Source organism: Camelina sativa, chromosome 18 (genome assembly GCF_000633955.1).
Source record: "Camelina sativa cultivar DH55 chromosome 18, Cs, whole genome shotgun sequence".
NCBI lineage: Eukaryota > Viridiplantae > Streptophyta > Magnoliopsida > Brassicales > Brassicaceae > Camelina > Camelina sativa.
In genome coordinates this window covers 14923948-14950705 of record NC_025702.1, presented here as the reverse complement: position 1 = coordinate 14950705, position 26758 = coordinate 14923948, and the positions used below count along the sequence as shown (strand labels likewise).

Sequence of the window (26758 nt, the reverse complement as noted above, 5' to 3'; positions counted from 1 at the left end):
TCGAGAATAAGATTGAAGGGTATGAGATGATCAAACTAAAAGGCCTAAGAAGCCCAATTTTACAAGTATTAGAAATAACTTTCATGCCCAATATTTAATTAATACATTTGTAATATTATAACCCAACTATATATATACATATACATGTTAAGTTACATTTTAAATTACAAAATTAAAAATCATAAATTAAAAATAAAGATTTTAAATATGGTTCATGTATATGATATCTAGAAGAATAAATACATATTAATATATTTCGACCAACTATAATATAAATTGTCTATAATATTATTTCTCTGTTCATGTTTCGACAACCACGTCTTACGGTTGTTAATTTTTAGTTTTATTAAAATCCCATCTCATTATCGTGTGGAAAAAAATGTATACTCACAAGATAAATTTAGTTCAGATAAACCTCTTAACTACGGTAAAATGTAAATTGAAACACATATATTTTAAGCACAAGATAATACACCGCATTATAAATGATCATCAGTTTCAATAATATTAGTATTTTCCCCCGCGTTGTAGCGCGGATCCGGCTCTAGTTTCTCTTGATATTTTCACCGAACCAATACGAAAAAAATCATCAAAAAAAAAGGTTTCGTATTGTGTATCGAATCAAAGGAAAACGACTTTGTTGGTAGAAGGTTAAACATGCGTCAATATACCAAACAAATTAGAAACTCTTTTATTTCGGGTTAAAATAAGTTAAAAGATTTGCATTTTTGCTTCAAAAATATCCCATGTGAAACGAACAACGTCTCCAAAAGAACCAAAAACTCTAGATCTACAGCTGCCGCCGCCTGCTTCCATTTTGCCTCTTCGCCGCTCTAGGCTTTCGCCGGCGGTGTGAGAGGGCTCTGCTTCCTTCTTTTCTTTGTCTTTTGTTGTCGTAGTAGTAGTAGGTGACCCGTTCTCTTCCTCTCCGGCGTGCTAAGGAGCAGTCCACTGAAGCGCCATGCCGGTGTGGTGGAAGACGAGATCTCGGCTCGCTTTCATCTCCAGTGACTGGTGGTAGTTCGTAGCTGCTCTGGGCGTCCTTTCTTGCAGTTTTGGGGTTTCGAATCTGTAATTTGGATCGCGACCATCCGATTTTCTCTACCTTTCGCCAGAGAAGCTAGCTGTTCGAAGGTATTTGGTCGAGTCGGGTCTTAGCGTCTTCAGGTTGTCGAGGAGACTTCAAGATGTGTCGGTGACCGAGATTTGCGGATCCCCACAAAGCCGACGTTCACTTGAGAGCTTCCTTAACTTCCGGTATCATTCCGACCAAGATGCAAGATAACAAAGCAGTTGAGACATGGCCAATCCGGATACGCACCGTGAGGTGATGATATGTTAATATGTGCTTCAATTCCTTATCTTGAATCGTTTAGCATTGTGGTCTTGTATGATTAGTATGGAAAAGCTTTAGCTCTTGCTGGTTGTGCTTGTCTCTTGGTCGGTTCAGTCGGATGTATTATCCGTTTTAGGTTTAGGACCGGAACATTGAAAGCCGGGAATTCCAAGCTTTTCTGATGATGCGCCTCTTGGTGTTGATGCTATTGGGACAAGTTCTACACGCTGATCATGAGGATCTTATAGCTTGGTTTTGATTTGTTCTTCAGTATTAGTTTTGGCTTTCTCTGTGTTAGTATTTGTTTTCGTGTCATTAGGTTAATTTAGGTGGTTTAAGAGATGATTTCACTCCGAGTTGTGGTGTGTTATCTATCTCATTGTGGTCAGAAAATGCAATGGTTCTCGATTAGGTAGCGTTGGATCGCTTAGTGTTCCAGGGTTGTACTTGATCAACCATTGCATTTGGTCCAATTCTATTGAGGTGAATGTAATGTGCCTTGGATTTGGTTGTAATATTTTGGTTAATGAAAGGTGATGTTGAGCCAAAAAAAAATATCCCATGTGAAAGCTTGAAAGGTATTTGCTTTTTGTCCGCTCTCACTCCACAAAAGAAAAGCATATTAGCAGCTTTCAATTGCTTTTAGATTTAAGATTACACATCCAGATAGATCCAGCTTAACGGTATATGCAAATTTCTCAGTTTCTGTTTGCATCATATCTACATTTAAGATTTTTAATTTGAAATTAAAATATACAAAGAAAAAAATATAATTAAAAAATAATACTAATAAATAATGATAAATGATTATTGATATTCGAATTATGTCAAATCCAACAACGATACATAATAGAGAGATACACAGAGATCAAACATGACCAACATAACAATCAACTACAAGATGTCAAGAACTGAAAGAGACACAACAAACAAGAACCGGACTTAAACATCAATTAGTTGATTTGACTTCAAATTCAATTAAACTTAAAATAGCAAGTTTAAGAAAGAAACTTCTTAAAAGAGGAACCCAAAGGCCATCACCGCTACGGAGGCCAAGAAAGTAGGGATAACTGAGGAAGCATCGGAGGTAGGGCTAGGAGCCGGAGCGTCAACCGCTGCAACCGTCTGCTGAACCGTGGAGAACGCTATCATAGCAACCAAAACCGCCACGAAAAGCTTCATCTTCATTGCCTCCATTGTTATAGTAATTTTTTTTTTTGGATTTGAAACTCAGAGAGAGCAATGAAGAGAGTTGAAAACTTTCTTGGTGCTTATTGTCGTTTTTGATGTGTGGCTTGTGAATTACATTTGTTAGTGGTTTATATGCACGAGTACGCATGTAAGGCCAAGTGTGTACATGTCACTTTACACCAACGCATGTGAATAATTTAATTTTAATGTTGTTAATACTTTATTATATATCCCACTAAGAAATGTAATTTAATCGTTAGAAAGTTATATAAGAAATGTGTTATGTTGTACTATTGAATTGATTTAAGACACGTAAAGGTTTTAGTTCATCAACTATGTAAATAAATAGTTGGAAAAAGGAAGAAACAATAGTTGGAAAGAGCAGTGCGCACTATTTTGGACGGTAATATTTATTTTTTATCAATTACGGTGAATTATTATTTTTAATTTATTTGTTAATAAATTCATCAAACTTTGGTGAGTAAGTTACTTGTTGAAAAGTTAGGTTTCAAATTGTCAAGTGTGCTCATTCAATGAATGTTAATTTCTTTCCCCGAATGATCTTCTTTCCTCTCTTGGTACAATTCATCTCTATGAGGTTTGTCCATAATACTATGTTTAATAAATTTTTAATTTTGTGTTTGTGAAATGAGTAGAGAGAGATATGAGAGAAGCAATGAGCTGTTTTAGTTGTTTCTTATAGGTATAGAAGATGGAAACTAGATGATGGTTCCATGTGCTCCAAGTAACATGATTTGGCCTAACCCCATATTATTGTGTTTTTTTCTTTCTTTTCTCTCTTATTTCCCACTTTTAATTTTGTTATTAATCGAATTTGATACTTGATTTGGCGTATCATTTTTTCCGGCGTATCAATATTTAACTCCAACATTATTTAGTAATTATCGAAATTTTTTAATTATGTATATTATCATAAGTATTCATTGAAACTTTTTGTCGAAAAAAAACATTATTATCGGGGCAATTCATCCAATCTAATAATTAGTTATTTTACTTTGTAAGATTTTATTTATGATACATCATTTTTTTACAAATTATATTAATTTTACAAACCAAGAAAATTTATTTACAACCAAACAGACAAATCTTACATGCATCATATTTTAGCATTTAGTCATTTAGTAAGATCATGTTAATAATAATACTTGTTTTCCATGTCTGAATTTATTTACATCTATTTAAATAGTTGGCATATAATTTTCCGTCATGTTAGTCACTTAATTGATTGATTTTGAAAATTTAACAACTTAATTTTTAATTATTATCATATTTGGTTAAAAGGTGTTTCTTTTGGTTAACCACTTAAAGAGTTAAAGCTGAAATGACATTTTCATTGATTAACAGAATAATTAGTTGGTGCAGTGAATCAGACCTCCATCATAAGCAAACTCACCGAAGGAAACAAATAAGGTCCGTAACCTTCTTTAACTTTCATAAGGTTACTCCTACGCTACAAGAGAGGGACACTATCAAATTCTCTCTTACACACTTACAAACTTGTTATCTTCCAAAGCAAGTAACAAATAAAAACCCCATACCAAAACTATCACCTAATCAAAACCTAGAAACCAAAAATAAAACGCAAAATAATGTCCAGAACCAAAACACAGTAGTGTAAGAAAAATCAACAAAAACGATATTTTCACACTTATCACAAACACTAGGAAAATTCCAGTACATATGTTCCTCTACAGCTTCATCTTCAATCATATTCTTTCTTTAGTTCATCCTCTACTGACATTTAGGGTTTCTTCCAGGACCTCCATAGTAAAAGTAATGTCCCCAATCATCATTCTTACCAACCTCAACATCATAGCAATTCGATTTTTCAGTGAAAGTGTTGAGCCCTTTTGGTTCTTTCAGATTATTAGAGCTATCAACGACTTGAATGTTCCTAAAGTAACTTGCTTTCGTGAACCCTCCATCCGGAAATTGACCGCTTCCCATTTGTGTGGTTGTGTGGTGACCATCTTCTTCCATGTTCACTACTTCTCCTCCCCATTCTACTATTGATGCACTCTCTGCTAAGTATGAGAATAGAAAGTTTGGCCAGTATCCCAACACATACCCGTCCCCAAACTGCATCCACCAGTGCCCTTCTTTTGGATCCTACAAGGAAAATGGTTCTTGAGTTATTAGCTTGATTCATCAGACACAGAATCAGATCCATAAAGTTAACAGTTTTGAAGTTAAAAGCTAAGAGTTTTAAGAATGCTCTTAAAAGAACTAGTACTCTAAGAGAAGCTTTAACAAATGAAGCCTGTTCTTACCTTCCAAATGGTAATACTTATATCGTATTGCGGGTTATGGAAGCCAGATACTGGTGAAATACTCGCTCCCATTGCTATTTGACTGTTGATTTGTATAAAACCCGAACAGAGGAGATTATAGCAGCCAGTAGCTTGATAAGCATCACTCTGTTTTGTTCCAAGAAGACATATCCATTAAAATTACAATTGTTAGCCAAAAGGTATATAATGTACTCTCAGGTCATTAAATACTGAAGAGAAGTTATACAACTTTTTCGAGCTTACCGTCCAGTATGTGAACAGCCTTGTGTTGTTATCGCCATATAAATCTGGACTAACCTGATTTTGTATTATATATGTCAATGAAGTTAAAAAACACAAGTGTCTTTGAGATAAGTTAAAATGGTATGACTTTATATATATAGGTGGTTTACCTGCCAACCAGCTTCAATACTATTGAGATCTTGACCAAATGAACCTCCAAGAATCCATAACTGAGACAAGCTGAACTCATTAGAGTTTTGCACTTTGGGTTCCCATACATTTATTGTTGCCTTTGCCCCGTAAAACTTGCCTCCTTCCACATAAGCTATAGCGTGCTATAACCAGATCAAAAACACACACAAAGGAGAACTTTCAGATCAAGATTTCACACAACACTAAGGTATATAGGTAGCTATCACTAAAGTCTACCTGATGACCACTTTGGTTGATGAGATCAGGATCAGCAGATCGGGGAAGAGGAACAGTACGGAGCTTCTTCTTACCATACCTTTTAACAGAACTAGCCCTCAAGACATCCTCTTTCTTTGTCCTCCTCACTGGTATTGTCCCTTCAGAACAAACTCCGCTCTGGTGCCATAGCTGAGTTATTGGATTGACTCTTTCTTTTGGCTTCTCAGACACTTTGTTATCATCAAACATCCCTTGTGGAGTATAACTAGGTTTCATCTGTTATAAAACCCCATAACATGTTAACAACAAAAACAAAAATTGAAGTGAAGAAAAAAGAGAGTGACTTTAAGGCAAATGCTGAAACAAATTACCTGAATCTTGTGATCTTTGAGGAAAGGATGATCAAAAGCTGGTTGCTTAGATATGTGAACACAGTCTATTATGTCCCCATCTGGACTCTGTTTCAAACACACACAAGAGAAAAATGTAAATCAGTTTGGAGTAATCACAAGTTTCCAACTTTTTCCTACATTTTTATCACTAACAACAACTAAGCGATCGAACCAAAGTTAAGGGATTAAAGGCTTTATAGTAATCATCTTCGACTCATAAACTCTCAGAAAGCTATATTACTGAATCAATTAGGTTGGTGTCAAGCAAACAAACAAACAGACAAAAACAAAAATTGGAAATGGAGGTTAAAAAAAAAAACCTGAAAGCTCTTAACGGCTGGGTTATTCAATCGATTCAAGGGTTTGTGCACTTCAAAATTCTGCCTTGAAACACTGAGTCTCCCAGAGCATGTTAGAGAGACCAGTCCCCAAACGCAGAACCAAACCAGAAACCCTCTGAGAGCCTTCTCTTTGCTGAAATGCGCAGCACTGCCCATCTTCCTCACTCACTCACTCTTAAAAGTCTAAAGCCAAGAAGAAGAGACACAAAGAAAGAAAGAAAAAAAGAGAGAAAGGGAGAAGCTTTTTTTGTGGGTAAGTGCTTCTCACTTGATCTCTAAACGAAAGGCTTTATTTGGTGTGAAGTGTTGAAGAAAAAGCTAACACCTTTTATCTTCTGCTTACTAGTAGTAGTAGAGAGAGCTCTTTACTCTGTAACCCACCACCACTAACACCAGTGATTCTGCAGCGACATTGTTGAAGTGGGTCTCTCTCTCCTTTGATGATGAAAAAAAAGACCACTCTCTCTCTCTCTCTCTCTCTCTCTCTCTCTCTCTCTCTCTCTTGTCACCTTGTCACATTCTCTCTCTTTACTTTTAGTTATCACTAAATAAACATTTTTCTTGGTAATTAAAAAGACAATTAAAGAGTAAAGACCCAATTTTTTTTTACATAATTAAATCCCCCTTAATTAAAAGACAATTGAATTCGTAATTACAGCCCCCCAAAAAAACATATACTACTACTAGTTATGAAAACGAAACAGTCTATAAAATGATTCTAAAAACCTCCCAACTTTTTCATCAAAAAAGTGTCAGCCTTGGTTTGATTAACAATAATGCTTTTTTGAGGTGATGGGTATTCAAATGATTATTTCATAATAATAGTAATAAGTAATAATTCACTACAAGAATCAAATGATAAAATGAATCAACAAGGAAAAAAATATCTTTACTTAACTAATGACTTTTATAAAATGTGAGTTTACATAATAGTTGAAATGTCATAATCTAACCAAAGAAACATAAATCTAAAATAAGATTGCGAGTGGAGCCCCATCAGTCATGGCGAGGTAGTCGATGCAACTTCTCGTGAAAAAGTATTCACGAGCTCCGCTCCAAAAGAGCGACTAACTTACTTAACCACAAAAATACATAAGTTTTCAATTTGTACTCGTTTCATATGTTCACATGATTAATGAATTAATAATGATCCTTGCATTAAATGTTGCATCTAACTAATCTATTAGTAGTACTTAATATGGTAATTTAGTGGACCTAATTACTAACGAAGGAGAAACACATAATGTTTTCAAAAAATTAAATATTTTGCGTACTTTTCAAGCATATATTCCTCTTTATATTTTTTTTTATGTGATAAAAATATTCCTCTTTACGTTTGTGTTTTTCTTTTGTGTTAAACTATAATTTGAAACGAATAAATTCTGAAACATCGTATCGAACGATATCATGAAATTAAAGATAAGATAAAGAAACGAGAACAAAATTCTCTGCAAAAAGTATCAACTTTATCAGTAGTCTTCTTCCTTTTTCTTAATATATAGTTTTTGAGTTTTGACCCATCATACTACTGGTCGAATAGCTTATTGCTTTGTGTTAGCTATACAGAATTACAGATTAAACAACTAACTAGTAATGCTTAGCTTTTGCTTATCACTTTATATGCTATATATAGTTAAGATGTGTACTCTAAGAGACCAAGTTTTTTCGTAGATATGAAGAAATAAACAAATATAAATAGTAGCTCATAAACTTATAAAAAGATACTCCTAAACTAATCAACGGTAGTTCAATGAGCATCGTTTTTAGTTTTTACATTAGTCTATGTTAAGAATCAATTCTCTTTGAACCCTTTTTTTTTTTGTTACCACTTCAGATTCGCAAAACCATAGAATATAATCGTCTATCTAATGCAATGGTGTGTGATATTTGATTGATTAAAATAGATAATTGCGAATTGATACTAGTTGCATCGTAATAATAATGTTTGTCTTTATAGTTTACTTTCAAATATACTAGTTTCAGTCAATGGAGTAAGTATGTTTAGTAGTAGTACTTATTAATATGATGGGGAAGCAGACACAAGATTCTGTCTCCCGATGGAGCTGTTTTGGTCCTTTCTGCTTCTTCTGTTTCGGTTTGCTCGCCGTTAACCAAGGACAATGAATATCGCCGTTGATAGTTTGACGACGTTATCTCATTACGGTCGATGACACGTGTACGGTGAGTAGAAAGGATCTAACGAACGGTGAGGAATCCAAAGAGGTCAAAATGTGTAGCAGTGAGCATCATTATGAGATTCCACAAAAAGAGTTTTTTTTTTCTTACTTGGCAACAAAATAGTAGACTAGAGTTAGTATAAATTAAAAGGCTTCATTCATACTATTAAGCAAAATACGGAGTAATCAAATTAATTAAATCTGAATGCTAAAACTCTAATTGACAAAATAAAAGATGTTATTAAAAGTATGAAGAAAGAAATCTATAACTCTAGTATAAGCACAAGGTGTAGTTAAAATCTTAACTCTTTTTTTTTTTTCCTTTTTCTGGTTAGATAGATAGATAGCCTTGAGTAGGTAAAGTAGTAGAAAAGATGAGCTTTCTCATGTTTCTTTCTGATTGTTTTTTAGAAAAATATAAAAGTAATAATAATCTTTAACTAATTGGGCCATCATCCTCGTTAATCACCACCCTTGTCTCTTCTACTTTTTAATCTATACGCTTAATAATACTAAAAGTTTATAACGTGCGTGCACTAAACAAACAAGTGATTATTACAGTATTAAACCACAATAATTACTATCAACCCTTCATTCTATTTAGATAAAAATCCATAAATGCTAATCGAACCGTTGGATGCATCTATAGACTTACCGTTTTTTTGTTTTGTTTTTGTCCTTGTAAAAAAAGAAAACATATATCGCAATTTTGGAAAATGTCTGCATAGCATATTCGTTTCATAACTCTTTTTTTTTTTTTTCTGTCCTTAACCAATTTGGAAATATGTCCAAGTGGATCAGGACTCCCGAGAGTGAGAACAGTAAATATAATAATAATATTACAAAGGAAAGTGAAAAAACCAGTTAGTCCAATCTGTCTAGTATGACTGGCCATATCTATAAAATGCAGTGTTCTTACATCAGAGAAAGATTTTGTGGATCTTTGAGAATTTTATCAAAATTTCGTGATTCTTCATTGTGGAATCTTATAGATATATTGTGTTTTCATCATTGCGTGAGTCCTGTTTTCGTAAGCACGAGAGCTTCCTGAAGAAATGCCTCATAGCCAAGTTTAGATTATGTTTTTGGTCATTTGTACACTGTAGGGATTGGACCCCATTCGTAGAGACCTAGCCTGCTGGCCCAAATTTGATTTGTTTTTGATAATCACTTTGGGGTTATTCCAATCTTTATCGAGCTGGCCCAAATTCAGTTACCACTACTTTTAGCTAATGAATGAAACTCGTAACAAAATAATTTCTCTAGTTAGAAAATTGGAACATCGATCAATGTGAAACAAGAGCAAATTCTAGGTAAGAGTCAAGTTTAATTCCCAATTTAAATACCTTGGAAGACTCGGAAACCTTATAAACTTTTACATAAACAAAGAGTTTTACATCCAAAGAAAAAATGACAAGAAAATTTTGAAATGGATTCCAGAAAACTTCTCCAACCTTGCAGGAAGAAGACTAGGAAGAACTAATCAGTAGGAGATCTCAAACTTTGATGTCTCATCTCTGACAAAAACACATCATGATCACACCTTCACACGTACCCAAAAAATAAGGTCAAGACTTTATTAGACAATCAGCACAAACGTAATTCACTTCCAAATAACACGTTAAAGAGAGTTCATAGATTTGATAGATGTACCTTCTTGCTTTACCCCCAAGCTCACTCGTCATTTCTGGTAGAGCAATATGTAGCAGAGCAAACTATCCACACAATTGCAACAAAGGATCTAGAAGAACCCCACAAGAAGAAGATAACACTTGAACTTAATCATCCAAACTAGAATATGCATACCATAGATAACATCTAAGGTATTATGCTCTCTGTAACCTTATATGTCTTCACAAATACAATACATCGACAAAAAGACCAAGATTCTAACTAAAATTCATCATGATAAGCTCCAAAATCCTTAATCTTCACCCTCCTAATTCCACTAACTAAACATTCCTAGGTCAAACAAATATTCCCACATTCCCTAAAACAGAATAAACTCGAATTGTGCTTACATAATCTCCATCAATCTAGAGCAAGATTTGAACAAGTATTAAATCAAAGCAAGCTCCTTTGACTCCCTTTAAGATGATGAAAGCTAAAACTATATATGCATCACCAAAATGCTCTCTGATTCTATAAATAAACATGGATTAAAAGAACAGACTCGGATTATATCCAACAATCCCAAGAACTTCAAACCCCAATAATCAAAACATGAACTTTTCTCTATACAATAAGGGTAAGAAATATATTAAAAAAAATGAAAACTTTACAAATCAACAAAATCAGAAAAAAATAGAAACTTTCGTCACTCCAAATGAAGATGATAGTAATTGTGATGATGAGTAGCGATCGAAGACGAAGAAGATGATCCATAACCATCATCATCATCGTCGTTACCATCACGACCACCATCAAAATACAAAATCTCAGGAGGTGGAACACAGATATAGTTCCAGAACCAAAACACGAACCGACCCAATTGCTGAAGCGGGAAACAACAAACGAGCTGTAACATCTCGCCGCTGCTGATTCGATCCGACGGCCGAATCAAACGTAGCCGCTGAAATATCTCCGCCGATATATGAGCTACGGACATCACTGTGTCGCCACGGAACACCATGTCTCTGGCTCTGCTATGCACAATCGTCTTATCTCAACAAAGTTTGGATTTTTATCTACTTTTTCACAATCGTCTTCTCTTTGATTTGTCTCTGTGTGTGTGTGTGTGTTGTATAAATTGTAAACAAAACAAAAAAGGTGGGATTTTTTTTTGTTTTTGTTTTCCCATTTGAGATGATGATTCGGTGTCCTAAAAGATCAGATTTTTAAACCGATTCGATTTTCATTAGAAACAAATGTACAAAGCCATATCAAAACCGAACTATTTAGGACCGAACCGAACCAGGACCGAAGTGAAGCCTTTGACTCTTTCTTCATCCTCTGTGATTAGACACTTGTCGTGGTCATCATCGCCCACAAGATGTGGGGGTTTCAATAGTTTAAACACTTTATTATATTCTAGACACAATCAATTCATCTTGTTTTTGATAGACACGATCATCGTTACACTTTATTTTATTCATGTAACTGAAAAGTACGGGCCAACGGTCTATTTCCCCACGAGATGTATTGTATCGAATCAGATAGATCTCGTTCTTTACCATCGGTCTATATATCCCCGAAATAAAAGTTCGAAACCTATATCTCCCCGAATAAAAAGTTCGAAAGCTATATCTCCACAATTCTGGATTATATTGGTTTACCGTCTAAACCTGAGACCAAACCAGATATGTTTCGAATGTAAACCATATGTTGAACCAGTTTGGTAATAAAACCCGACCCGTTTGATCATATACCCAGAATCCCCAAATAAAACCTAAAATCGATTTTCGTTTTTCATAATCGATTCCTTTTATTGAGTTTGGTTCTTCTTCTTGAGATTACTTCTTCTTTCATTTACAAGTTTGAGTATCACAATGAGTAATGTATCATCCAATTCCACTGAATCTAGTTTGCAGGGAAGAGGAAGGGCTATCGGTGTGCCAAAGAGATGTTGGTGCGGAGAAGGAATCATATCTTTGATATCGAAGTCTGATTCCAACCCTTACAGGAGATATTATCGGTGTCAATTTGCCGTAGCTAATAAGGTAAGTCGATTTTGTTTTATTTTTGATTTTTTTCTGTTTCCGTGTATAACATTAGGATTGTTGCAGCTTAGGAATGATGAACACACTTTCAAATGGGTTGATGAGGCATTTGTCAATGAGATAGACACATTGAATGCAAAGAATGCTGACCTTGAGAAGCAGCTGAAAGAGATCAGAACAGAGAGGTTTGAGTTTGAGAAGATGGTCTATGAGAAGATGGAGAAGGAGATATTTGAGAAGGTTGAAGATGGTTTGTCTGAAGCCAAAGCAAGCCATAAGAAAATCATGATTGTCTTAGTCTTCTTTTGTATGATCATGATTGGTCTCACTAAGCTACTAGGTTGAAGAACGAGATGAGTGTTGTTCCTTTAGTTTGTTGTTGCTATGTTTTTGTTTCAGTTGTAATATGTTGCTATTAAAAGACTATGAGATGGTAATGAGAAGCAAAAGTTAAGAAGTTATGATCATTAATGAAATCCTAAATCGTTCACAAAACAGTTAACAAAAGACATCTCAATTTTTGACAAAAGACATAGGGATTACAAGTCTATGTGGTCGAAAATACATTCAAGGCAACCACAAAATTAGAACCCTATTTCTACTTAGCTAGTTTGATTAAGCTTGAGTGAGTGAACCTTGGCTTGGTTCCGGTTGACTTGGCTGCAAAACAAATATAAAACATTGAAATATTAGTAAACCGAAACAAGCTCCATAAACTGAAACCATGAAAAGGAAAATACATTCACCTTGGGAAATTCATTCTTGTGGAACCTAGAATTATGATTAGCTGCTCCACAAATGCCACAATGCATGATTCTTTTTTTCTCCTTTGGTTTCTTCTTAGTTGGCGACTCATTAGCACCCTTCTTCCTTTTTTTGTCAGGCTTTGTCTTCTTCTCTTTAGCTTGATCGTTATCTTCATCTGGTAAACACACATTAGGAGTCTTTGTTTCAGGCCAAAACCGTGGACCTCTCTGTGGAACGAGGCCTTCGGTGTAATTCCTTTTCCATATAGCTGTCCGGAACCATTGACAGACATAGTTCTCAGCTACAAGTGTTTTGTCGATGATGACTGCATAGGCATGTTCACATGGGATGCCACATATCTGCCACTTCATGCAAGAACAAAGCATCTTTTTCAGGCAGACTCTGTGTTTATCTAAGCCATGCGTTACTTCATATGCTCCATTGGTGCTTGAGCTGACCTTCGACTCAGATGCATACTTATGCTCTTTAGCTATAAACAATGCAACATATGGAGTATAAATCCCTGCAAACAAGCATACACAATCATTATCGTGTACAACCATAAACAAACATCATCATTTAAAAGAAAATGAGGAAATTACCTGTGTGAGAATGAGATTCTGCAGACCTTTTGGCAATCCTCACCATCGCAAGTCGTCTTATTGTCTCTAGCATAGCAATGAATGGTTTCTCTCTTGCCTTGTTAATGGAGCTGTTAAAAGACTCTGTGGGGTTATTATCAACATCTTCACAATAACTCCCAATCTTGTGAAATGCCCTACACCAGCTTTTTGGATTTGTCCTCATGACATCATTGTACACACCAGTATCATAGCAGTAGATCCTCTCCAAGTGCCGCTTGTAGTCCACCTCATTGTAAGACCATGCTAAATCCCACAATAGTGGCTTCATTCGGGTTTTATTACCATGATGCTTCTTCAAGTTCCCATAGATGTGTTGCACACACATTCGATGCTCCATTTTTGGTAACTCCAGCTGAACAGCCTTGATCAATCCCTAAACAATAAGAATAATCATTGTTAGTTGTCATAAACAAAAGAACTATCAACATCAGTTACAAGCCAAGAGATAAAAAATTACCTTTTGCCTATCAGAAATCAGTATAAAGCCATCACCATCATTCAATCCAAGGTCAGTCTTTAGCAACTTCATAAACCAAACCCAATTATCTGTGTTTTCAACTTTAACCACCCCCCATGCTATTGGATAAATACCATTGTTTGCATCCCTACCTAAAGCTACCAAAAGCTGTCCCTTCACCTTATTCTTTAGGAAGCAACCATCAATTCCTATTAGAGGCCTACAAGTCTCTTTCCATGTTCTTCTTATGTTGTCAAAACAAACATAGAACCTATTGAACATGTCTTTCCCATCATCAGTCGTCACACATTCAACCTCTACATGTGAATCCTTGTTAGATTCTAATATCTCAGCAGCATAATCTCTTAATCTAGCAAACTGTTCATCATACTCCTTATCAATCCAAATTAGTGCCTTCTTTCTAGCGGCCTGACATTGATGCCTAGTGACACTAATCTTCCACCTTTCCTTTATGATTTCTTCCATTTTCATTGGCATGAAGTACTCAGGATTATCTCTAATCTTATCAAGAAACAACCTAGCTATATGTGGAACCTTAAACATCTCACATTCTCCATTAGGGATACAGCTATGCTTATCATTAAACTTTCTAATCCTCCACATATTATCACTTGGCAGAATTGCAGCATACACCTTCCACTCACACCGTGAACCATCATCTCCATTACAACCAACACATATAAAGCCAATTTTGTTTTTATCATACCTGTATTGCTTTAGATTGTTTCCAGTTCTGAGAACATAGTCCGTCACTGCTTCTTTGAAAGCGACTCCACTGAAGAATGTCTGCTTATCGTACAAATGCCCATCACCGCGCCTGATATGTGTGTGAACTGGCTCTGTACCGTCACCGTTTTCATCGGTATCACTCTCCGGATACACATCATGGCGGACTGGTGGTTCATCGTCGAACTCATTCACCAACTGGTCGATGTGAAAGTCATCTCTGTCGTTGGCTTCTTCGTCGAAATCTCCACCAAACTCTGCATCTGAAACGACAATCGCCATTATCGTTGTCTTCGCTAAGGAATTTCGATATTGATTTTGGATTACACTATCTAGGGTTCTTCGCAAATTGGGGATTTTTTGGATTTCACTATCTAGGGTTCTTCGCAAATTGGGGTTTGTCGAAATCGAAGTTAATCGGGTCGAAATCGGGTTTGCTTTGGTATAATGAAGGTTTAGTTTTTTTCTTAATCGGTTAGGTAAATAGTAAACCGATATAATCCACGATTATGGGTTAATTGATGTAGAAAAATTAAAATGTGGAGATATAGCTTTCGAACTTTTTATTCGGGGAGATATAGGTTTCGAACTTTTATTTCGAGGATATATAGACCGAGGGTAAAGAACGAGATCTATCTGATTCGATACAATACATCTCGTGGGGAAATAGACCGTCGGCCCGAAAAGTACTGAATGAATTATAGCGGTCCAACACGTATGAGAAGCCAACACTAACTTTTGAATCTTGAGCATACATTTCTTTATTCATTAGCTCTTTTTATATATATATATATTATTCAAAACCCCCATTTTACTTCTCTTACCATACCACGAACAAGATATGAATCTTTTTATGTATAATGTATAAGAAACATTTTGATATGATCTATCAAATTGTCCAAAGGAAAGAGTCGAAACAGAGCGTAGATATTATATATATTAAGATTTAAAGTCATTCTATGGATTTTGTTGTCTCTTTTTGAATCCTTCAAACAAAAACAACCTGCGAATTATGCTCTTATTATATTACATTTACAAGGTAACTTTACCAACAACAAACAGCAACATTTGATAGAAACCTGCAAGTTTCAAATAGGAAACAATTAAACCATAAGTGAAAAGAGAAAAGAATGAATAAAAGATTTAGAAAAGGTTTTGAGTTCTTTTTTTACCTGCTGATTTACTTCTTGGAGCTAAGTGCAGAGAGGACTTTTTTACCGTATGGATTGGTACGAAGAGATGGGATGTGAAGCTTAATGGCATCAACCAAAAGACTATGCACATTCCCCTACAACAATAATATGTTTTTTTTTAGGGACTGAATTTGCAAAAACAATATATCTGAATCATTGAACTGTTGTGTATTGTTTTTTGTTTACCTTGGATTGTTTTAGAGCTGCTTGAATGACGTAATTACCATAAGGGTCAAGCATGACTTGATCAATATGTCCATAGTTTATTAGTTCTCTGATGATGCGAGCTCGGTGTTTGTCATCAGCTAGTTTCAGACACCTTTCAACAACATTACTGCTACATTTCTGCATCGATAACGCCGTGTAGTTTCCTTCTAATTGCTCGAGGATTTCGAAGGTTGCCCATTGAAGTTGAAGCTCAAAGACATATTGAAGAACGTAGTTCCTACGAAAAAGTTTGCATCCTTTCTCCATTATTACAAGAACTAGATTTAAAAAAGCTCAAAAGAGAGAGATTGAAAAGTATACCCGAATGGGTCTTGGGAGAGGTATAGAGCATTGGACGTGATTTCAGAGACTAAGTGTTTCTGTTGTTCTCCTTCAGAATTGGCAAGACACTTTTGAAGAACACAACATCCATGCTTATCAGTAGCAAGGTCAACACAATGAGTGATTGCAGCTTCGAAAAGAAACTGAAGAGGATATAGAAAGTGGATTAAAGACTTAACAAATACCCATTTTGAATATCAGTGATCTCTAATGTAAACTGTAGAGAAAAGTTTTTACCTTTCTGCATTGAGGTAATAGATACTGCAAGCATCGTTGAACAACGTGATTACCGTTTACATTCTTTATCAATGTCACAATGTCATACTTCAAAGCAGAAATGATTAACGAAATCTCCTCTTGTCGCTTAGCCGTTTCAACGATCTTTTGGACAGCTCTAGTCCTGTTTAAAAATGATAATATAGGTCAGGTAAAGAGCATTAACAGAGACATTCATATCGAACAGAAAAGTTTTACGGTTTTTACCCGTGCATATCACAAGAGATTCTGATAAGCAATCCTGGCTTTCTAGTAATGGAATGAACAATCTTCATTCTCTGATCTTCGTTACATACTTCGAGCAGCTTTTGGACCAGATAATTTCCAAAGGGGTCAATCATAAGCTCACTGATATAGTCAGTGATCTCATTAAAGATAATCTCTATATCATTCCCATCTTTCTCAGCAAATATTTTCTGCAAGAAGCGACAACCAAGCTGATCCTTTGCCAAGTAATATATCCTCCCTCTTGCCTCTGCAAGAGAGTTATACTTCTGAGGCTGCAGTGTCAGATTGTTGAGGCTCATAGTGAGATCTTCATTGAGTTGATTCTGCAAGCAAACTCTTCCATCTTGTGAATCATCATCTCCAGCACCATACTTGATGACTTTAGCTGTGTTCAAACCGACCTGTGGTTTCATTAAAATTTTCTCTGGATAGTACATTTTCCTTACCCCATCATCCATACGCCTCCTTCCTCTTTCATGACCATCTTCTCCATCCCAAAATAAGTTCCTGTTAGACTGTTCAGCTTGGCGATAATCGAAATGGTCCTGTCTTGGAGAAGTATGAATGCTCTGATTGTTATTGTAAAGATGGAGGAAATGAGGGTTCATGGAAAAATACTGTTCTTCTTGGAGTTTAAGCCTCTGAATATGTTCTTCTTCGATGTTCCTCCAATTCATATGAGGCTGATCGAACTGCGGATAGTGAGACAGAGGCTGCGAGGGTGGCAGGTAATGCTGAGGCTGAGCAGGTGAGTACCCGGAGGAGAGATTAGGAAAGTATCCAACTTGTTGCAGCTTCCTAAACATCAGCTGGTCGAGTTTTCTTGAATCAAACTTGTCATATACACAAGGTGAGCTACTTGGAGAGTGGTAAGAAGGATTGTTAATGAACATAGGATGGGGAGGCTCTAGAGTTTGAGTCGGGAACCCAAAGTTTAAGTTCGACTCAGCAAAAGAAGTACTGGTGAATGAGCGGTCTTCAGGAACATATTGATCCAACTTCTTGATGGGTTGTGATGATCTGCTTGAGCTCATACATATAGGGAAATGGTTATGATAGTCATTCCCTGAAGTAACTTTTGGGATCTCACCAAGAAGTTTCTCAAATTCGTCATACTCTGGCTCATGTCTGCTTCGATCCATCTCTGACTAATGTATATACATACACACACACACTCACCCAGTAGGTAAAAATGCAAACTTTGATGATGATCAGTGATTTACTTTTGACAACTGCAACAAAAACAACAAGGAGAAACTTTTGAGAAACTTATAACAGACAAAAAGATCTTAGTGTGTCACAAGCTTGTTGTTCTTATTCAAGAAGACCTTTTCTAAAATATAATTAAAAAAATCGTTACAAAAAACAAGACATCATCATCGGGATAAGAATCCACCACTAGCTAGCTAATCAGCAGCAGCAGCAACAAAACACTAATCTTTTTTCTTTCTAATTACTTTTTGTCTCTTACTTCAAATCAAGAAAAACCAAAAAAAAACTCAGTACTTTAACAAAACATGTATGACTTTTACTGTCACAGAGCTGAATCACTCAAAACCGTATAACATATGAATCAAAACACAGAGCGATCAAACAAATCATTAGATCAAAAACTGTACGGACGATAAAAAAAAAAAAAAGAGCCAGAATCGAGTATAAATCTATCTCTATGATCGATCGTAGAGAAGAAATAAACAAACAAAGCTTAGGAAAAGATATGAGTTTTGAGAAAAAGAACCCAGATGATAATGTACGACGATCAGGTATGAAAAATCCGATCTTTAATTATATATGTCCGATCAAAAACTTAAAGCTTTTATTAAGACGAAACCCACTAGAGAGATCAGTGACGACGAGACAATGAGAGGTATAAAGAGAGAGAGAGAGAGAGAGAGAGAGAGAGAGAGAGAGAGAGAGAGAGAACAATACCAGTGAGGTTGAAGAAGAAGAAGAGGCGCATTAAACATATAAAATCACCAATCTGAAAAAAAGGTGATGATGAAATAGGAGAAAAATATCTCACACACGCAAAGAGAAGAAGAAGAAAGAAAGAAGAAGAGAGATTTGAAAACCAGAATAATAAAAAGGAACACACTTTTTTTTTTTTTTAACCCAAATAGGAAAAATAAAAGATTATTGAGAGAAAGAAAAAAAAATTCCAGGGAAAATTCAGAGGAAAATGCAAAGAGAGTGCGAGAGATTAGAGAGAGTGTTTATATTTGGTAGGCGGCGTGAAGAAGAAGGAGAAATATAGTGAACAACAACAAATATTGAAGTCTTTAAATTTTTTATTTTTTTTTTTTTAGTAACAATAATAAGTTGGTTAGTGTAAAAGTAAAACAAATTACAAAAAGAAAAAAGGGATCTTTGATTACTTTTTTTTTTTGGTTATGAGAAGTGGAGAATTGTAATAAATAAGATTTGGAAGAAAAAAGAAAGAAATAGGTATGCATGAAAATGGAAAGGTCTTTTATGAATATTGGTTACAAACTTATAAGTCTCTCTCTACCTTCTTTTGGTACGTTTCTGTCCCTTTTTTTCTTTCTTTCTTTCGTTTGATTAATGCTTCTGTTTGTTTTCTTCTTCTCTCTCTCTATATATTTATATCACATTTACGCGTAATAGATTTATGTATGTATACAAGTGTTATAAATAAGTAACGTATGTGTTTCTATTAATTTAATTGGGTTTTGTGATTAAAAGCTAGAAAAGAATTCATGTCATGAATGAGTGAGTCTTTGTGGGTTGCTACCTAGTATCTCATAATCACCTTCACACCAATACTTTCTTAACGTAACGATTATGAAGGTGTATACGAAGTATGTGTGTATTGTATATACACGTCGGTTGAGCTTTAAACAATTAACACCTTTAATTTTTTTAAGAGTTAAGACTGATATTAAACGATTTGCAAAATGCAAAAGAGATACAGGATCATACTATAAACATATTTTACAAAAAAAAAGATTTTTTTTAAGTATTTATCGTGAAATCTGATTGACGTAAAAAAATAAGAGTTACTGAGTGATGTGATAATAATTGGCTAAAAATAGTGTTATCACATATCTCAATTTTTTTTGCAATCAATCAATAATTAATTAAAAAGAATTTTAATATTAATTTACAAACAAGCTGGAAGAAAAAAGTTTACAAACGAAACGAAGGTAGGGGAAAGAAGTTTACAAACGAAAATTCACAACAAAAAAAGATTTGGAGGATCACGCAAAATCACACTTTTATATAGTTAAACTATAATTTTTTTTTCTTTCGTTTAATTAATGCTTCTGTTTGTTTTCTTCTTCTTCTTCTCTCTCTACATTTATATTATGCGTAATAGATTTACGTATGTATGTATACAAGTAACGTATGTGTTTGTATTATTTTAGTTGGGTTTTGTGATTATAAAAGCTAGAAAAAAAATTCATGTCATGAATGAGCGAGTCTTTGTGGTTTGCTAGCTAGTATCATAATCACATTCACACACCAATACTTTTTAACGTAACGACTAACGAGTATGGAGGTGTATACGAAGTATGATGTGTATTGTATATACACGTCGGTTGAAGATTAAACACCTTTAATTTTTTAACAGTTTTACTGATATTAAACGATTTGCAAGATGCAAAAGAGATACATGATCATACTATAAATATATTTTACAAAAAAAAAATGCTATGTATTTATTTTGAAATTTGATTAACCTGAAAAGATAAGAGTTAGTGAGTGATGTGATAATAACTGGCTAAAATCAGTGTTATCATATCAGTCAGTCATATTTTTTTTTAACCAAACATTTATTACAACTAGAGGAAAAAAGTTTAAAAGGAAAATTCAAAAAAAAAAAAAGATTTGGAGGAACTAGCAAGACAGCCCGCAAAATCACTCTTTTATATACTTAAACTATAATTTTTTTTTTGTCAACAATTTACATTTAAACCAAGTATGTAGAAAATTAACGATGATGGAGGGATGTGATATAGTTATTCCAATAACATGCTTTATATTGTGACGATTAATTAAATATATTTGTAATAGAAAAGTAAAAAATTACTTAGTGATTAGTGATGAGAGTTATGTATATTTTTCCTTACAAAAAGAAATAACTAGAAAAGAACATATCATTTATAATATATGACAATTAATATATATATATATATATAACATGTCATTTGTAACTAACTTTTTAGTATAATTTGTTATTTATTTGAGAACTATAATGTTATTCAGACAATTAAATTAAAACATCTTATAGACTTAGTTGAAATGAATGAATTTTGGTAATTGTAATAGTTAATACTAGTTTCGATCTCCATTCAACAAATATATCTCCGGCTCCGCTTTTGTATTGCCACCATTCAAACTAATTTGTTTGGTTTTACTTTTGATTTTCGAACGTCTTGATTTCTATAAAAATGACTCATATACAAATTGCTACGCACTAATAAATCAAACGTTGAAAAGAAGTTTCTAGGAAGACTACTAAATTGTTGTCTTTTACCTTAAATTCATGATCAACTTGGAGCATCTTTACTTGTAGTGTTTCACTCTTTTGGGTAACAATAAAGAATATAGTTTTATACGAACTTGTAAATTGAGAAAAAGAAAATAAAATCGTAAACGTCTCTAAAAATAGTACAGTAAAACTCTTGAGAAAATCTTTTGTTTTGTTAATTTCCTGAGAAAATAACTTGAATTTACCCTGCTGATTTGTTTTTTTTCAAATAAATGATTCGGAAACAATATCTCAATAGTATGAGTAAAACAATCGAATAAAGATTCCTTTGAAGTTGAAAAATTAGATACTACAGTATTACTTTTCAAACTAAAATAAAATAGTAAAATCAATCAAATCATTCAGCCGTCAAAAGGTTTTTTTTTAACAAGAACACAATAATTTTATTTATCCTCTTGAAAACCAAAAAAAAAAGAAGAAGATAGCGAATGGGTGACAAGCACAACTGGAACCCTAATGTACATAGCTCACAGTGACACAGTCTATATCGATTTATTGCAATCAAACATCTTCTCCATTGTCACGTGATCTACAAGCTAAAAAAGTGTTTAATGCAATTCTTCAGTTCAAAAGATCACTTCTTGTTTTGATCTGGAGAACACGACCAAACTATATGTTTGTGGAGCCAAATCAGATTCTAACTCTCATCAAGTCACCAGAATTAAAAAAATATATAATTGTATATACGTACATTAAGAAATATAGGTGTTTTTAGATCGGACATTGAAGACTTTTAGTGGTGGCTTTTGCCTCTTCAGATTATATTCTCATTGCTAATTTAGAAGCTGTATATAATAACACTATAACAGTATGACCTATAACTAATTAAACCAAGAGAACTCGAAATGGATTTGCTCCTGCTGGATCTACAATAGATAAATCTTATAAATCACACTAAAGACGTAAAGTCATTTAATTAGAGGAAAAATAAGTGGCTAAGAGATGTTTGCAAAAATGGTATAACTTTGCTTGCAGTTTTCAAAGTGTGCTTAACTTTACAGAACGTTCTTTAAATTGTAGAATTCTGTTGTCATCAAAATAAACCAAAATAAATTTCAAGGAAGATTTACTAAAGTAGCTCTCACTTCCGTTGATTCATTATCAACTTTAAATATATGAACAAACCCAAAAAAACAAAAGGTTATGAAAGAGAGAGTCAAGAGTTATAGTGGAACCCCACTCACAGCTTTTAAAGTATGATTGACTTTGAAAATGATCTTAGAAATTTTTCAATCGTCGATTAGATACTTTGTATAAACCAAAAAAGTTAATAGGAAATTACTAGGAAGATCACTTACTATTTTTTCATTTGTTCACTTTGCTATTAACTTAAAAACTCAACAAATGTGGCTTTATTAAAATTAAAAATTTCATGAACAAACCAAAGTAAATAGAGTAATATGAGTTTTAGAAGTTACTAAAAGTTTATTTCTAAAAAATGTCATTAGTATCGTTGTTAAACTAAAGTATAAAACCAAATAAAAAGGAGAAAAACAAAAAGAGTTTGTAAACTACGACATTTGTAACAGACTCGTTTTAGTCTAATATTGTTGAACTAACCAAATAGATTACAATTTTATCATGACTGAATTACAGTTTTAAAACTTACAAGGTATAAGTTGAAAATCTCACATTATTAAACCGAGTTTGCTATGGACTAATAAATATGCAACGAACAATTATTAAGATATATGGCTATGGAAGCCACTAAAACAAAACCATAACTAGTATTTTGCTTGATTGCTGCTCATGATTTTGTGGATCTCCCCACATGAAATCAAATATAACTACTCTTCAGTGCAATTATCATATTGAAAGACTTGATCTTGAAACAGAGAACACAAAGCCAAATTATATGTTCTTCAGGTCACTGGAAAAACATATAATTTACATCGGATAAAAGATGTTTTAGATCATGAAATAAAAGAACTAATAAGTCGTGGCTTTTGCTTCCTCCGACACTACTCTGTTCTCATTGCTAACTTAGAAGCCGTAACCTGAAAATCAAGAGAGGGTATTTAAATTAGAAAAAGAAGCTGCAGAATTCGCTGATGATTCAGAGGATTCAAGAAGAAGACCTAAGACAAACCTGAATTGCCCATAGGGTTTCCAGCAGGAGCTGCTGATTCAGGCTCTTTGATGTCCACAACAACACAATCAGACATCAAAAATGTTTTTGCAACAGATGAAGCATGCTCTAAGCAACATCTCACAACCTTAAATAAGAAAATCTCAGTTTAGTATCCGAAACAGTAGATTTCAATCTGTGATAAAAGGTATAGGAACTTTGCTTACTTTTGTTGGATCAATGATTCCTGCAGCCATTAGATCTTCGTATTTGCCAGTTGCAGCGTTGTAACCGTGTTTAGGGTTGTCATTAGAGAGAACCTGACAAAGGAAAAAAGCCATTCATATAGTATTTATATCGAAAGACTCAAGCTTGCAAAATCTTTATAAGGAGATTGATTTACCTTCTCACTGACGACACTACCATTGACACCAGCGTTCTTGGCGATTAACTTCAGAGGGTAACTCAATGCTTTCTTAACAATGTCAGCTCCGACCTGGAGGTTATGATGATTTGAAAAATGGCGTTATAACCCGCTAACTCATCAGTCATCAGTCATCAATCATGGTTTCTTTTCTTTCTGCTGTGCAACTCTATTGGACTAACCTTTTCTTCATCGTTTGCTAGAGTCTCTTTAATGGCATCTACTTTCGATGCAAGTCTTAGTAGAGTGCATCCTCCTCCAACAACGATACCTTCTTCCACAGCCGCCTAATTTAAAGGTTCAACAGATTAGTATCTATCTACCATATAATGAAACATTTCAAGAATCTTTGCTTAGAGATGATGTTACCTTCGTAGCATTAAGAGCATCTTCAACTCTCAATTTCTTCTCCTTAAGCTCTGTCTCAGTTTGTGCTCCAACCTAAAGAGGACAAAACGTTAAGATCATTGTTATTTCATATTATGTATTTTTGCATCAAGCCATCAAATGCGAATTTATTATCTCACCTGAATTACAGCAACACCACCTGATAGTTTAGCGATTCTCTCGTTAAGCTTTTCCTTCTCATAGTCTTGTTCAGCAGCCTACATGAATCCCAAAAACTTCAATATTCTGCAAGATAAACCAATTTAACGGGAATTTCATTGTGTTTTTCAATGGACCTCGATAAAATTCTTGATCTGTTTAACTCTCTTCTTCACAACTTCTTCAGTACTTCCATCACCAACGATCGTTGTAGTGTCTTTTGTGAGAACCACTTTACCAGCATTACCCAAAACTTCTGGTCCAACTTTCTCCAACTGAAGTCCAACTTCTTCCCTAATCACAGTAGCTACAAAGATAAAAACAAACACCACAACATTAGACACTAAACATGGCTTTTTTAACTATAGAAACAATGATAAAACAAACATTTAGTATTTTGGTCTCACCTCCTGTAAGAGCAGCAATGTCATCGAGGTACTGGCTTTTCCTCTCTCCAAATCCAGGAGCTTTCAAAGCAGCAACTTTGATAGTACCACGAAGCTTGTTAACAACAAGAGTTGCTAATGGCTCTTGCTCAATATCTTCAGCAATGATCAAAAGTGGGTATCCACCTTTAATCGCATCTTCCAGAATGGTCATAATGTCTCTAACATGTGTTATCTTCTTGTCAACAATAAACAACTGTAAAAAAAACAAGAAGAGACAAATACTTTAAAGCTCCTGCTGTTTTTGATCAGCTAACAAGGATTTTACTAATAAGCAATGATTAAGACCTTGCAGTTCTCGTATTCTGCGGACATTTTCTCACTGTCAGTGACAAAGTAAGGAGAAATATATCCACGATCAAATTGCATTCCTTCAACTACATAAAGGCTATTCTCAGCGCTTTTTCCTTCCTCGAGTGTGACAACACCTTTACGACCAACTTTTTCCATTGCTTCAGCAATCATATTGCCGACTTCGTAATTGTTTCCTGCACTAACCGCTGCCACATCTGCAAGCTCACTGTCTTCGACCTGCAATTCAAAAAAGAGCTACGATCAAGAACTCTCTAAAAGCACATGAATCTACGATCCAGAATCTGGTTAAGTCAAAGTTACCTCCTTAGACATTTTCTTCAACTCGGCGACAAGAGCCTTGGTAGTTTTCTCTATTCCTCTGGTAATCAAAACCGGATTTGCACCAGCAGCCACCACCTGCGTAATTTAGTTTACATCACATCACAGCAACCAAAACATTGATTTGTTTCAATTCACAGAGAAAGACCATAAATTACAAACCTTAACACCTTCAGCGATTAGACCTTGCGCAAGAACAACAGAAGTCGTTGTTCCATCACCAGCTAAGTCATTAGTCTTGGAAGCAGCTTGTCTCACTAGCTTAGCACCAATGTTCTCAACTGGATCCTCAAGCTCGACCTAACAAAAAAGCAAAAGCTTTACAAATCTACAAAGCAATCGCTCACCACACCAGATTACACATTAGATACAACAGGAAACACCAAAAGCTTACCTCTCTAGCAACTGTTACACCGTCATTTACGATTCTAGGAGAACCATACTTGCTCTCTAAAACAACATTCCTGCCTTTAGGACCTAGAGTAACACCAACTAAATCCGCAAGTTTATTCACACCAGCCTACACAATGAGATGATAATACTTTATTAAATAGTGAACCTATAAACCACAATGAATAAGAAAAACAATCATTTGACTAACCTGAAGCTTCCTAATCGCAGTGCCGTCCTTATTGAAATGTAATTCCTTAGCCGCATAGATTTTGGGAAACCTTGCTTTCCTCTGAGCAATACTCTGACTCTTCCCAAAAGAACTTGAAGAGATCGAAACAAAAGATGACAATCTATTCGAAGGAGGAGCCAACAAAGATGATCCCATTGAAGACGTTGCGCTAAAGGTTGCCATAGTTCTCACTCTCTGCAATAAAACAAGAACAAAACACACATAAAAATTATAACTTTATTGTTTTCATTGGGACTCTAAACAAAACCTAAAGACACAAACCAAATCAGAAAACTTCGTAATCATCGACACAAATCAAAACAAGGGTAATCTGAAAGCAACCAACTTTACACCTATACTTGATTGAATTGGAAAAAAAAAATGATCAAACTTGAACACTTACAGAGAGAAGCGATCAAAGAGACGGATCAAGAGGGTTTTAGCGACTTTGAGAGGTTTCTTGTGAAGAACAAAGTAGTTCGATTTATGCGACTGTAAAGTTATGATTTTTATTTAATATATTCGATACTAAAGTGTATTTGGTTGCATAGTGCAAAACGGACTGGTGAAGTTCGCGAGGATCGCGTCTTCAAAAGCTTTAGGTTAAATCTGAGCCGTTGGATC

General features: G+C 34.6%; 7 protein-coding genes across 7 annotated transcripts; 1 reads left to right on the top strand and 6 right to left on the bottom strand.

Annotated features, from left to right (window-relative positions):
• LOC109130546 (arabinogalactan peptide 14-like) lies at positions 2124 to 2648 on the bottom strand. Its single transcript, XM_019240207.1, has one exon. The coding sequence runs from the start codon at positions 2531 to 2533 to the stop codon at positions 2351 to 2353; it is 183 nt and encodes a 60-aa protein (XP_019095752.1). The 5' UTR covers positions 2534 to 2648; the 3' UTR covers positions 2124 to 2350.
• On the bottom strand, positions 3947 to 6686 carry LOC104761716. Its single transcript, XM_010484829.2, has 7 exons — positions 6185 to 6686; positions 5844 to 5930; positions 5491 to 5748; positions 5232 to 5396; positions 5083 to 5136; positions 4819 to 4965; positions 3947 to 4657 (listed from the first exon to the last, which is right to left on the bottom strand). The coding sequence occupies exons 1-7, from the start codon at positions 6359 to 6361 to the stop codon at positions 4280 to 4282; spliced, it is 1266 nt and encodes a 421-aa protein (XP_010483131.1). The 5' UTR covers positions 6362 to 6686; the 3' UTR covers positions 3947 to 4279.
• Positions 9697 to 11196, bottom strand: LOC104761715. The gene is made up of 2 exons (XM_010484827.2): positions 10036 to 11196; positions 9697 to 9925 (listed from the first exon to the last, which is right to left on the bottom strand). The coding sequence occupies exon 1, from the start codon at positions 11012 to 11014 to the stop codon at positions 10700 to 10702; it is 315 nt and encodes a 104-aa protein (XP_010483129.1). The 5' UTR covers positions 11015 to 11196; the 3' UTR covers positions 9697 to 9925; positions 10036 to 10699.
• LOC104761714 (uncharacterized protein At4g04775-like) lies at positions 11775 to 12490 on the top strand. Its single transcript, XM_010484826.2, has 2 exons — positions 11775 to 12041; positions 12108 to 12490. The coding sequence occupies exons 1-2, from the start codon at positions 11871 to 11873 to the stop codon at positions 12384 to 12386; spliced, it is 450 nt and encodes a 149-aa protein (XP_010483128.1). The 5' UTR covers positions 11775 to 11870; the 3' UTR covers positions 12387 to 12490.
• Positions 12657 to 14918, bottom strand: LOC109130512. The gene is made up of 5 exons (XM_019240106.1): positions 13890 to 14918; positions 13391 to 13805; positions 13247 to 13311; positions 12788 to 13147; positions 12657 to 12701 (listed from the first exon to the last, which is right to left on the bottom strand). The coding sequence occupies exons 1-5, from the start codon at positions 14916 to 14918 to the stop codon at positions 12657 to 12659; spliced, it is 1914 nt and encodes a 637-aa protein (XP_019095651.1).
• Positions 15544 to 19106, bottom strand: LOC104761713 (pumilio homolog 12-like). Its single transcript, XM_010484824.2, has 7 exons — positions 18812 to 19106; positions 16862 to 18114; positions 16616 to 16778; positions 16358 to 16521; positions 16016 to 16274; positions 15809 to 15924; positions 15544 to 15715 (listed from the first exon to the last, which is right to left on the bottom strand). Exons 2-6 carry the CDS (start codon positions 18022 to 18024, stop codon positions 15817 to 15819), a joined length of 1857 nt encoding a protein of 618 aa, XP_010483126.1. The 5' UTR covers positions 18025 to 18114; positions 18812 to 19106; the 3' UTR covers positions 15544 to 15715; positions 15809 to 15816.
• On the bottom strand, positions 23061 to 26687 carry LOC104761712 (chaperonin 60 subunit beta 3, chloroplastic). Its single transcript, XM_010484823.1, has 15 exons — positions 26538 to 26687; positions 26114 to 26329; positions 25907 to 26032; positions 25675 to 25812; positions 25495 to 25590; positions 25168 to 25410; positions 24841 to 25075; positions 24571 to 24740; positions 24415 to 24492; positions 24257 to 24328; positions 24070 to 24174; positions 23867 to 23959; positions 23691 to 23783; positions 23485 to 23611; positions 23061 to 23392 (listed from the first exon to the last, which is right to left on the bottom strand). The coding sequence occupies exons 2-15, from the start codon at positions 26315 to 26317 to the stop codon at positions 23379 to 23381; spliced, it is 1794 nt and encodes a 597-aa protein (XP_010483125.1). The 5' UTR covers positions 26318 to 26329; positions 26538 to 26687; the 3' UTR covers positions 23061 to 23378.